We start from the raw sequence: 13920 nt of genomic DNA on the forward strand, positions 1-13920 counted from the left end.
AACAGTATTGAAATTAGGTTAATTAATAACCCTACACAATACACTCTAAATGTTCAAGTGAAAGGAAGAGTCTCACGTTTTTCACTTTAAATCAAAAGAAACGATTCAGCTTAGTGAGGAAGGCATATCAAAAGCCAAGATAGGCTAAAAGCTAGGCCACTTGTGCCAAACAGCCAAGTTGTGAATGCAAAAGAAAAGTTCCTGAAGGAATTAAGAGTGCTACTTCGAGTGAACATGTGCATAATAAAAAAGAAATCCTTATTGCTGATATATAGAGAATTTTAGTGATCTCGATAGAAGATCTAACTAGTCACAACATTCTCATAAGCCAAAGCCTGAGTCAGAGCAAGGCCCTAACTCTCTTCAATTCTATGAAGGCTGAGAGAGGTGAAGAAACTGCAGGAGAAAAGTATGAAGCTAGCAGAGGTTGGTTCATGAGGGTTAAAGAAAGAAGCCATCTCCATAGCATAAAAGTGCAAGGTGAAGTAGCAAGTGCTGATGTAGGAGCTGCTGAAATTTTATCCAGAAGACCTAGCTAAGATCATTTATAAATGTAGCTACATTAAACAGCAGGTCTTCAGTGTAGATGAAAAAGCCTTATGTTGGAAAAAGATGCCATCTAGGACTTTCATAGCTAGAAAGGAGAAGTCAACACCTGACTTCAAAGCTTCAAAGGATAGGCTGACTCTTCTTTTATGGGTTAATGCAGCTGGTGAATTCATGATGCTCATTTAGCATTCAAAAAATCCTAGGGCCCTTAAGCGTTATGCTAAATTTTATCTGCTTCTGCTCTGTAAATGAAACAAACAAAGCTTGGATGACAGCACATCTATTTACAGCATGGTTTGTAGAGTATTTTCAGCCCACTGTTGAGACCTACTGCTCAGGGAAAAAGATTTCTTTCAACATAATACCACTCATTGACAATGTACCTGGTCACTCAAGAACTTTGATGAAGATATGTAGTGCGATAATGTTGTTTTCACGCCTGCTAACACAACATCCATTCTCTTGTTATCCTTATGGATCAAGGAGTAATTTCAGATCTCATTCTTGAAGGAATATATTTTGTAAGGCTATAGCTGCCATATATAGTGATTCCTCTGATGGATCAGGGCAAATTCAATTGGGAACTTTCTGGAAAGGATTCACAATTCTAGATGCCGTTAAGAACATTCATGATTAATGGAAGGAGGTAAAAATATCAACATGAACAGGAGTTTGAAAGAAGGTGATTTCCTCATGGGTGGCTTTGAGGAGCTCAAGACTTTGGTGGAGGAAGTAATTGCAGATGTGGTAGAAATAGCAAGAGAATTAGTAGTGGGGCCTAAGATGAGATTGAATTGTTGCAATCTCATGGTAAAACTTGAATAGATAAGGAGTTGCTTCTTAGGGATGAACAGAGAAAGAAGTTTCCTGAGATGGAATCTACTCTTGCTGAAGATGCTGTGAACATTGTTGAAATGACAACAAAGAATTTATCATGTATAAAACGTATTAGTTGATAAAAGAGTGGCAGGATTTGAGAACATTGAGCCCAATTTTAAAAGAGGTTTTACTGTGCGTAAGTGCTATTAAACAGCATTGCGTGCTACAGATAAATCTTCATGAAAGGAAGAGTCAATAGATGTGGCAAACTTTATTGCTGTCTTATTTTAAGAAATTTCCACAGCCACCCCAGCCATCAGCAACCACCCACCCCGATCAGTCAGGAGCCATTAACATCAAGGGAATATCCTCCCCCAGCAGAAAGACGATGACCAGCTAAGGCTCAGATGATTGTTAGTGTCTTTTATCAATAAAGTGATTTTAGTTAAGGTGTATACATTGGGTTTTTAGATATAATGCTGTTGTATACTCAATAGACAGCAGCATAGTAGAAACATAATTTTGGATGCACAGGGAAACCAAAAAATTTATGTCACTATCTTTATTGCAATGGCCTGGAACTGAACCTGCAATATCCCTGAGGTATACCTGTATATTGAATATATATAGGTGTACATTCACAGATATAGGTATGCTTGTATATACTTACACGTGTATATAGGTATGCCTGTATATAATTATACCTAAAGCAGTAATAACAACAATAACAAAAGTGCCAAGCACTGAGCACTGAACTAGGCACTGTGCACACACTGTCTCATTTTATCGTCACCATTCAACATGGTAGGTATTATTACTACTTCAATTTTACAGGCTGGGAAATTGAGGCTTAGATACACAAAAAGAAAGTAGCAGAACAAGAATTTGCACCCAGGTTTGTCTAATTCCAAAGCTCAGTCTTTCAAACACTGTACAACCTTCTATTCTGTACAAGTTAGCCTACCCACTTCATGGTTGTGGATAATGTGTCCAAAGTACGAGAAAGGGAGAGCTGCCTGTGTGTCCCTCATACTCCAGAGACAAAGCTTGGATAGGGGGCACAATAACCATGGGTTGGGGTACCTGTGGAAGGGCTGGCTTCGGGAAAGGGACAACTTCTAGATATCTTCTTCCCCACCTCGTATTTTTGCAAATGTTTTGCAAGTGTTTCATAAATCCAAGAGAATAATTACAGGACTGTTATAGCACTAGACTTCATGTCTGATTATTACTGAATAAAGTGAATCTTTTACAAAAGATTTCACTTAGAACACTTTTACCAGCTCACCATTCTTCACAATCTCTTCTAGTCTTTGTCTTATCTTGGGATGAGAATTTTAATATATCTGCAGCAATAGTAATCACAGAGGTATTAACAAATAGGATGTGTTTTCATGTGTTTTAACTTTGAAGCATGGTGGTTTATGAAAGTCATGTTCAATGAAAGCTTTTCATTTTCTTTTTTTTCTTAAACTAACATAACTAGTGCTATGAGTGATGTACTTTATACTCATGATACCTGTGATAAAGCTTTTCCTGGAGTCTTTCTTCTGTGTTGGCTAGTTAATGGACTTTAAATGTCCATTTCCATTTTTAAAAATGCAGCCACAGCAGCAAGGGTTTAGCTCTCTGCATAATAGTCGCTGATGTAAGGGCAGCAAGAAGTTTGAATCGAGGTCAGCAAGAGAAGGTTGGGCTAGATTGATGTTGACCCAGTGTTGACTCACGTCCTCATTAGTGGGGATGGTAAACAACAAGCTAATTAAATTCTCTAGAAGAAGGCAAATGGGATGGGGAGAACAGAACAAATTATGTAAAAGATTTTAGAAAGCATGCCGCTGGTTTATTCATATCAAAAACATGAGTAGATGACACAAAGGTGGTGTGCTTTGAGCTATAATGACAGTTTGGAAGGCTTGTGGTTAACAGAAAGTTAACACTTAAATGTGATGATAGCAGGGATAGAATAAAGCCAGGGCAGCCTCGACTTTCATATTTGAGAGAAAACACAAAATACGATGCTGGGACTGTTCTTGTGGTTCACTTCGTGTTCCTTCACTTTCGTGCTGTGTCTCAATTATATAACTGTAGTTGTGTCCTAATTGCGGACACTTGTACTGCTCTGATTTTAATCAGGTGCCTCCACTAAAGTGTGTTGTTGTCAAAGGAGTACATATCGTGTGTGATTTCTCCTGTTCTATAATCTACTCCCTCCACTACCCAATCACAAGGACGATTACTACTAATCCATAATATTTATTATGCCGCTGCTATTCATGCACTGTGCTAAGTATGTTCCAGGGATTATTGCTCTCAATACTCACCACAGCCTTCTATTACCCGTGTTACCGATGGAGAAACTGAAGCTTAAAGACAAATTACCCAAGGTCACATAGTAAGTGTTTTAACTGGGTCTTGGGCACATGAATACCTGATTCCCAAATCCTCACATTCCACTACTATGTAACTCTATGCCTGGAGTTGCAGCAATCCACTAATATTCCTTCTGCTTATCTTATGGTCAGTAGCAAACCCCTGTAGTGTGATATATGTGTGTGTATTCTGCAGCTAACCTCACCTTCCTCTTTTGGGAAGTCTTCCATGAGCCCCTAAAATGACTTTCCATCCTTTCGTTCCATTCTGCTTACTTGACACTACTTCACGTAATTAATTATATGTCCTATCTAAAAATCCATAGCAATCCAGCCCAGTTGTATTGAGAAACACTACTGAGGATCACATATTAAAAACTACTATAAAGTGAGTACAGTATTTCTTGTGTACCTACATCTTATTTCCTCAATAAAAATTGGAGAGTCCTTCATGGCCGGGATTGTCTTATTGTAATGTCTTCTATCTTCTAATTTTATCCTCTTAAACATAGAAGATTCTCAAAAAATAGGCTTATTGACTGATAGTTAAAAGGGTCAGGTGAGGAATTATCCTATACCTTGGCAGGTAATACTTGGATCAAAATATTTACCTGTGGCCAGGCGCGGTGGCTCACGCTTGTGAGTCAAGCCACGTGAACCCCATCTCTATAAAATAAAAAATTAGCCGGCTGGTGGGGGCCCGGTCCATTACGAGAACCCGGGAGGCGGAGCTTGCAGTGAGCCGAGATTGCCCCACTGCACTCCAGCCTGGGCGACAGAGCAAGACTCAGTCTCAAAAAAAAAAAAAAAAAAAAAAAAAATTACTTGTTTTTATTAGTAGTTTCTGTTTGTGTCTAGCAATATAAAGCAAATTCTTCATCTTCTTGCTTATTTTACAATTTTGGTTTACTGATACGTATTTTGTATTTAAATGTATTAAATCTCTTTTGTGGAAACATTTTTGTGATTATCTAATTTTCTTTGTTATAGGTTTTGATTTCACTTTTCCCCTTACATCTCCCTCACCCTCTGTATTTACAGAGCTTTCTGCATATGCACAGGGCACACATTTCTAGATTAAGTTTCTTTCACTGGGTGGACAGCTCTCAAGTAAATTACCCGAGAGGCCCCCCACTCCCCCACAGAGAAGCCAGAATAGCTAATAACTAAAACACACAAAATTGAGAAACCTTTATTTTCACGGTAATTTTTATTTTAAGGATAATTGTTTATTCGCTTAATTGGTTCTGCATGAGATCCTTTTGCTCTCTGTCCTTGGCATGCTGTCACTTCAAGATTTTTAGTTTTTGGTGGAAGAAAAAGGGGAACAATTAAATATGAAAGGTGAAAAATTATAACCACAAGGGACAGCTGGAGTTTATCTGATGTGACAGTTTCCTTTTCCTGCTACAGATTTGTTGCACCTCTGCAGGGAATAAAGCAAATATGTGACTGTGACAGGAATATTCTATTTTGTATAAATTTTTATCATTGAAATGTAATTATTTCATTTCTTGTAGGAATGAATAATGCATGTGATTTCATTTCTGGCCTACGTATAGAATCCTTCATAATGCCTTTTCTTGATGTCCATTTGTTTCTTAAAGAATATGCTATTCACAGTGTTACTTCTCAGGGCTTTTGGAATTGATTAATTGAATTTTTCCACTTCACTATTCATTAAGTTGATATCCAAATATTTTGAACATTTTTCATATGAAATATGACCTCGTTGGATCTCCAAATTAACTTTCATTATTATAATCCTGTTCTCTTCATTTTTAATTTATTTCTAATTTATTGTTTTATATCAAGTTCTTCTCTTTCCATTTTGGTTATTTTAGATGATGATGTTCATTTGTAAATGAACTTTTATTAGGTTTCAGCCTTGTCATTTGGAGCTTCATTTCTCTTGTGCTCTTGTGTATGTAACTGATTGGAATCTTTGATCATTTGCTGTTAGTTTTCCATGTTCACTAATTGAACGAAAAAGAAGAAGCAAAGAAAGCCTCAGAGAAGAGAGGATAATGGAGTCAAAGTTCTCATTAGAGAGAAATAGGTTAAGTATAAGGGGTTCTATTTTCATTCTTATAGTGGAGATTTTCTTTTTTCAGAGTATGAAGAAGATTTTGAAGTAGATGAGGAGAAACAAGGTGAAAAAGCTAATGAAGAAGGACAGGCTGATGTTCAAATGAATGGAATACCACAGTCACCTTTGGATGATAAAAAAGATAATTTAGACCCTGAAAAAGAGAGTGAAACCTCATCACAGAAGGCACCAGATGCCCATGACAACGTGAAAGATGAGAATGATGGATGCTCTGAGAGTGAACTGGAAGAGGATAAACAAGGCGAGTTGTTCAACTTATCATGTAACATAGGCTGTTTACTGAGTGTGTTTACTGCTTTTCTTTGTTTTCTATTTAATGAGATAATCCTTTTTTTCTCTTGAATATATATTTTTTAACTTTTAAATAAGGGGTACATGTGAAGGTTTGTTACACAGATAAACTTATGTCATGGGGGTTCATCGTACATGTTATTTCATCACCCAGGTATTAAACCTAGCACATTAGTTATTTTTCCTGATCCTCTTTCTCCTCTCATGCTCCACCCTTCAATAGGCCCCAGTGTTTGTTGTTCCCCACTATGTGTCCATGTGTTCTCATCATTTAGCTCCCACTTATGAGAGTATGAGGTAATTTGTTACCTTCGCACTTTATTAATGCAACTTCAAAAACCTAATGAAAGAGGGACATAAAACAAATGTGTCTGTAACTATTTTAGAATGAATGTAAAGGAATCTTAAAAAGGACATTTACGACTATAGCCATATCCATTTCAATGTTCCAATTACATTGAAAATGTAACAAATTGTTTGGAAGGAAAAAGTTAAAAATTCCCTATTTCCACAGTTTGGTGTATCTTTCCATTGCATAAACTTACGTACAAATATTTACGTAATTTTTTACAAATATGTAAACATATAATTCATGTTACTCTTGAAATTGTTTTTTCAGTTTAACTGTGCACATATTAAGTATCCTAAGAAGTCAATACATGTATGAATAACTTATTATTGCTAACAGCAATATGAAAGTTTGTGGTATGCCAATTTATTGTTTTGGGTACTGATATTTCTGTATCTTTAGGCTAGATTTCCTTAAGTATTCGCTTATGTTAAATTTTAGTAAATCTTGGCAGATTGCTTTCTGAAAGGGTCATATAATTCACATTCCTAACAAGGATATAAGAGAAAGCCTGTTTTGTGATACACCCACTCACCTGGATTTCATTAATCTTATTTATGTTAATCTTATGGGCAAAAAAATTACTAGCTTCTTGTTTTAGTTTTTGTTACCCTAACTCCTGGTGGGTTGAGCATCTTTCCTTATATTCATTGTCCATTTATATTTCCTTTTCTGTGAATATATTGCTCGCTTTACTCATTTCTCTATTGGATATTATGGCTATTGGGGTGCTCTTTATTAGGGATAGTTTATCACGTGCTGTCATGCTTTCATTCAATTTTTTTTACTTCATTAATATTTGGTCATTCAGAACTTTTTGATTTTTATTACTCTAATCTATTAATCTTGTTTGTTATTGCTTAACAGTTTCCTTTCTAATTAAAAAGCCTTTTCCTAATCCAAAGGTTAGGGACATATTCCCAAATTTTCATCCATTTTCATTATTTAATTTTAATTCAGATACTTAATCCCTATGAAATTTATAAGTTTTTTTAAACGACTTGAGGTAAAGACTCTTTTCAATGCAAGACCATGAAATCCATGTAATAAATAGTACTAAATTTCGCTTTTAGCATAAGTTGAATCAATGATTTTTCACACATACCTCAGCATTTCAGAAATATAAGAAAGTATAATTTTAGTATTAGGTAAGATGGGAGAAAGAGAGAAAGCTACATATAAGAAAATATATGGAAAACAGCAGTAGGTAGACTTTCATGGTAAAAGAAAAAGAAATAAAAAAGTCCTAAGTTAGAAAAGAAAATGCAAGAGGAATAGAGAATGTTGGAGAGGATTGAAACACCAGTGGCAGATTACAGCATAAGTAAGTAATGTTCTCACTAGATGTTAGGAGCTTGGAAACTCAACAGATGTTCAGAGGATAGATACAGGAGAGGAGACAAAATGTCTGACTCTTTTTTGGTTCCACATGAATTTTAAAATAGGTTTTTCTAGTTCTGTGAACAATCTCAATGTTAGATTTAGGTTTTACTTTTAAGTCTTTAATACATCTTGAGTTGATTTTTGTATATGGTGTAAGGAAGGGGTTTAGTTTCAATCCTCTATATATTGACATAGCTGATTTCTCAAAAGATATTTTTTAAATATTAAGCAACTACTTGAATGCTAACACCAATAATACTAAGATGTTTTGGTTAGTGCCATGATATCTAGCTACATTTATGCTTTACAGTTATTGGAATTTTCAATGGAAAAAATGTATAATTAGCAATGTTGTATAGATATATAATATATAATATTTTAAATAGATATGCAATGAAAACTATAAGAATATATAGCTGGTTCACAAATTTTGGGAAGTTTAAGAGCCAAAATTAAATTGGCTAGCTATTTTCTTTTGTTGTTTCATTAATGATGTTATTAAGCTATGCTTTTAAAGGGCTCTTTTGCATGCTTGGTGTTTTAAAACAGTGTCATTCTGAAATCAAATCTCATTGCTGATTATGGTTTTTTTTTTACTCCATCGTCAGACTTTCTTATTTTCCATTCCTTTATTTTGATAACTTGCCTTTGTGTTATTCAAGGCATAAACATGCCTTTTAGTATGTGGAGTATCAGCATTAGAGATTTTATCCACCGAACAAGTAGCATGTATTAAAAATGATAATGACATGATGGATTCCTTGGAATACTCTGTTGAAAAGCCAGACAGCATTTCATTTTCAAAAGGGTGAGAGGCATATGTGACCACTGAATCCCAGACACCAGTACATCCTTTTTATTGACATGATTAAGAATCTTGCTGTTAGTATTTGGATGTGTTTCATTTGAACCTGCCTGCACCTGTTCCCAGAGGGCAAACAATTGCCCAGGCTGTCACTCTTGTGACAAGTCGGCCCCATTTGAACTGCCGGCTAACAATTGCGTCGGCCCGCCTTGATGAATACAGTGTGCTGAGCAGCCCGTGAGTGACAGAGTGCTACTGGCTGCAAGCTGACTAAGAGAGGACCCTGGTTTACGAATGATGTGTGAGACTTCCTATCATTTAAAAAGAACGACAGCTTCCTTTTCTCTGCATTTGTGTTGGCAACCCCAGGCACTAATTCACCAGTTGAAAATATATTGTCATAGATGAATATTATAAGGTTGAGGGGAAAAGTATCATGTCACTGAGAATATACTTTTATGGACAGTTTGGATGATAGCGTCCATGAGTAAGAGGTCAACGGGTATAAAGTTACAGTTAGACAGGAAGAATCAGTTCTAGTATTTTACTACACAGTAGGGTGACTATAGCGAATAACAATGTAATATATATTTCAAGATAGCTAGAAGAGAAGATTTTGAATGTTGTCGCCACAAAGAAATGATGAATGCTTAAAGTGATGCATGTGTAATTACCCCAATTTGATCATTATACTATGTGTACATGCATTGAAACATCACATTGTATCTCATAAATATATACAAGAATTATTTGTCAATTATAAATTTAAAAATTAGTAATGAAAAAAAGACTAACTAGCTCCTTTTGAGAAAGATTAGACAGATTGAGATAGAAGTAGAGATAAAGAGACAGAGAAGAGACTTCTCCCAGAATATGAAAAAAAGAAAGTAAGACTTCAAGTAATTTTTTTCTAGTAAGAAAGATGATTTCATTCATGCTATTTTTCAGTCTGTTGAAGAAGTAAATCTTATAAACTTTTAAAGTCCCAGAATCACAGCAATATTCCACTTAATTGATTTATGATTTTAAGAATCTCACCCTTAATCTTTTGGCTTCAATAGGGTTTGAAAAGAAGTATAGGGGTGTAGACTTCTTCTGTGTTGAAATTCTATGTGCTGTGAGACGCACCCTTGGACTTCAGTGCAATGTATCTGTTTCTTGGATCAGAGAAGATTATGGGAATGTTATAAATGGCTTCTGATCAAAGACTATAATACGTGTGATTTTTTGCATGGTCAATCAAACTTATATGTTTCTTAATGGTAATAATTCCCCAATCCATAGTCACTTTTCAATTGTCGAAGTAGGAAGGCATAACTTCAGGTGAATTCTTAAATGTAGAACCATCCTTTAATTCACAAAAAAATACTTTTCTATGAAGTGTTTCTCTGCAGTTTGAATCTGCCTTGTAGAAAACAAAGGCATTACACAGACACTCAGTGAACTCTTATGAATGAAGGGCTGATTGAATAGATCAATAGATGAATGAAAATAATGTATGCAGCACAATGTGACACATGATTTGATTGTATTATAAATATTTTAAGTTTATTTTAATGTTTAGAAAGTGAAATTAAAGGTAAATATGGAGAACATTTTATTTGTTTTATTCTCCTCCTGCTATATCTGCATTTACCTGTGAATATGTATTCTTGCATATACTTGTCTCCCTGATGATTTGAGACATTTCAACTGATAATACTAACTATCAGTATGCGGGCATATGTTCCCTCTTAAGACTAAATACCAGTTACTGTTCATAGCTGAAATTTGATAATTTATACTTTTATTTTCATTAAGCAGGTTCATCCTACAATATTTATTGAGTATAAAGCACTTGTCTAATTAGCTATTACTGTACATGAAGATATTGATTGAACTGACATATAATATAAACAGATTTTCATGAACTTGTAAGTATCATTAAGACAGAACTATTTATACGACTAATAGTAGGATATATAAATTCGTGTGTCATGGCTAATTTGAAGAAATTAAGAGCAGCGCATATGCAGATTTTGCTGTGAACTCTTGGGCTAAGGAATAGGAAGGAGAGAATTGGATGGTATTGGAGTTGAAAAGCATATAGGATCCACTGGGTTGGGATCCACGGTTACGTCACTGAGATCATTTAAATTTTTAACTTAATTTACTCATTTTAGTTTGTGAACTTAAACTGCAGTTTCTGTAGGTGCTTCCAGCTAATAAGCCAAAAACAAAGTAGTTAAAATCAGGACACTAATTAAGGAAATGGTGAATTTAAACTGTGGTAAAATTATGCTCCTTGCTAGCAGGTGAGAAAATGATTGAAAACTAAGGTCAGGTCTGGTCATTGGTTTAAAACAGACAATTTAGCTACTGATTGCAATAAGAGTATGGCAATAGTTTCTGAGAGAGTTATCCGCAGTCACTGTCAGAGTGAACCAATACCTTTATGAACGTGTGCAGCAGGTCTATTGCCCTCATGTGAAAGGAGGTGGGTAATTAGTCAATCTCTGTTTTGAGTGTGTATTATAGGTAGAAGCAAGGACCAAGGTTTCTGTTTTCTTGTAGAACATTGCCTGGCACATAGGAAGTTCTCAATATGTACTTAGTGGACAAATGAATCTATGTAAGTTGGAAGGAAAGTGAAGGACAACTCAGAACCTCAGTTATGAAGAGGGAGAGCAGGCTTTATCCTGGATTTGCTGGACTGGTGTTGACTTTGGATGTGTGTGTGGCTGGTGCCCTTGGTCAGGCGTATCAACCTAGCAATCAGGCAGTATAAACAGTGAGGACTGCTGGCATACAAAGCATACACACACACACACACACACACACACACACACACACCATTTGTGTGAGTGTCCTCACAGTGTTCCACAGTTATTTGGTAAATAACTGAATAACATGTATATTTTCATAAAATAGCATATGACCAATGTTATAAATAAACTAGGGAAGACTTTGATTGCTACCTTTTGCTTTTGCTTTGTATTCATATTCTGTGCCTCAGAATATTTTAAATGGACTCTGAGCTCTAGAGTGGTGGACAAAATTAAGAATGACCAGTAGAGATAAAAAAGCAAGGACAGACTACACATTTCAGGAGTTCTGATTTTGGAAAGAGAACAATTGCCTGTCTGTCAGTCTTGAGTGGTAACAGTGGAAAGTTAGCTAAGAGGAGCAATGGTGGGTCCATGGCTGTGGGTACTTCCTGTCTGAAGGCCTTTCAGCAAATGGAAGGGTCTTGGTTTTATTGCAGTGTATCATTACAAAAGAAGCATTTACAAAAACTTTCTACTTACTAGCTAATGGACATTGGGTACTGTTGAACCTCTTTGGACCTCTCTGTCTGGATCTCAAAATAGAAGATCATTATTATTCCATAGGATTAAATGACATGTTTGTAAAGTGCTATTTCATGGTTTGGTTTATAGTAGGTGCGTAATCATGATCGGTTTTATCTTTGTCATGGTAGCTGTGATATCACTCAGTATCACAAGAAAGAAATTACAAGAGAGAAATTTATTAGAATATGCTACATGTGTGATGTCATAGAGGAAAAAAGACTATAAAGAAATAATTATTTCATTTGATTAGGTTAAATATTTTTCTCATGTAATTTCTACAATTATGTAAGGAGAACAAGTAGAATTATCCCCATTTTACAGTTAAGAAAACAGAGGCTTAAAGAAATTAAATAGCATAACGAAAGTCGAAACTATTAAGTAGCAGAGCTGTGATTGGGACACCAGGGTTTGTTGTACAGAAGAATATGGTATTTTTTCTCAATCTCGTGCTGTGTCAAACAAGATTTTAAATATAGTGATGCCAAAAAAGAAAGAAAGCAACAGTTATCACTGACATGAAAAGGGAAGAAGGGCCTGGAGAGCTCCTGATTGTGGAAAGAGAAAAGTCAAAGTTCTTGCTTAGGACATGGAACAATGGCACCAAACTTGCTGGCTTCGGCCGAGACCTCAGGCAGTGAGTGCAGGTCTTTTCTTTGCCAAAACAAGCAAAAGCAGGTTCTTATAGCATCACTACCAGAAGGGAATACACGAACAAATGGAATTGGGTAGGAGGCATAGCTGTTTATCAACATGCTTCCAAGATAATTTTTCCCTCCTAATGACAAAGCAAATTTACATATGTGCTCTCAAAGTTTTTTTAATATAAGCGGTTGCTTTATTTCTAAGAGAATAAATAAAATTAGTTTAGAAAATCCTATTCCATAACCCTGAAGCTTTTTTAGCTTCTTTATAGGCAAAGTCTTACTCCAGTGTCTGTGTATGTAAATGAGAGAAAGAAATGAGAGTGAAACTAAATTACAGCATGAGATTAGGAAGAAATTTGAAAACTGAAATGAGTTTGTATAGGAGGTCAGGTGCCCTGGCCACTTCGAGGCCATTCATTCTCCTGATCTTTCTTCTCTGAAGGACTGACTCAGCCCTTTGAAATAAAATAATACGATTAATGGAAGCTACTAAAGAAAGGCAGAGGAGCACTCATTTTAAAAAATTCTCTCAGAAGCCAAAAGTAGGAGACATCATTTCCATATTTAGATGGTAGATATATTTTTGGAGTTCAGAAGGAGTATAACATTGAGTCCTAGCTAACTATGTAATTAATGAAAGCCATTGATTAAACCGCTAATAAATCAGAGCTGATGTTCTTTTTTAAAGAAGGAACATAAGACTCTGAAGGGAAAGGAGAGTTCATAGACCCTAAAGTTTCTGAACGGATACAAATAAGATGGAGAAGAACTCTCCTTGATCTGCTACATTTTCTACCAGAGAGATGGCATATCCAGATTTTATAAAATGGAGAATAAAGAATGAGTAGCTAGAGTATGTGATTTATTTGAAAAATAGTGGTCATCTGGTGTTTGTCAAGGTATCAGGAGATAAAAGCAAATGGAATTAGACTTCAGGGGCTCTGTTGCTGAAAGGCTTTTTGAGTTTGTTTTTTACTGCGGTGTAGCATCTCTCAAATCTTTGCGGAAACTCTGATATGTCTCTGAGACTATATTTAAAATGCTAAGACCTGTCATGGGGAGCCGCCAGGGCTGGAGGCATGGAGAGAAGAGGATAAGGGCAAAGACAGGTATTTTTTATCTTAAACTCTGCATTAGCTGCTACAGCCATCGGTACAGCTGCCAAATGGAACTGAAAGAAATAAAGAAACAGAAAAAAGAGTAAGGAGTACAGAGAAAACGAAAAAATAGGCAGCATTTAAATGTAGGATATTTTATTTGAAAGTA

General features: G+C 35.6%; 1 protein-coding gene across 4 annotated transcripts in view; it reads left to right on the plus strand.

Moving 5' to 3' along the window:
• The window catches only part of ERICH3 (glutamate rich 3), a 105761-nt gene that overhangs the window by 68173 nt on the left and 23668 nt on the right, over positions 1–13920 (plus strand). For all 4 annotated transcript variants that reach the window (XM_032155572.2, XM_032155573.2, XM_058439664.1 and 1 more), the window contains one exon: positions 5855–6091. In XM_032155572.2, the coding sequence (XP_032011463.1) occupies positions 5855–6091 (237 nt within the window). The remainder of the gene's footprint in view (positions 1–5854; positions 6092–13920) is intronic.

Source organism: Hylobates moloch, unplaced genomic scaffold, assembly GCF_009828535.3.
Source record: "Hylobates moloch isolate HMO894 unplaced genomic scaffold, HMol_V3 SCAFFOLD_5, whole genome shotgun sequence".
Classification (NCBI taxonomy): domain Eukaryota; kingdom Metazoa; phylum Chordata; class Mammalia; order Primates; family Hylobatidae; genus Hylobates; species Hylobates moloch.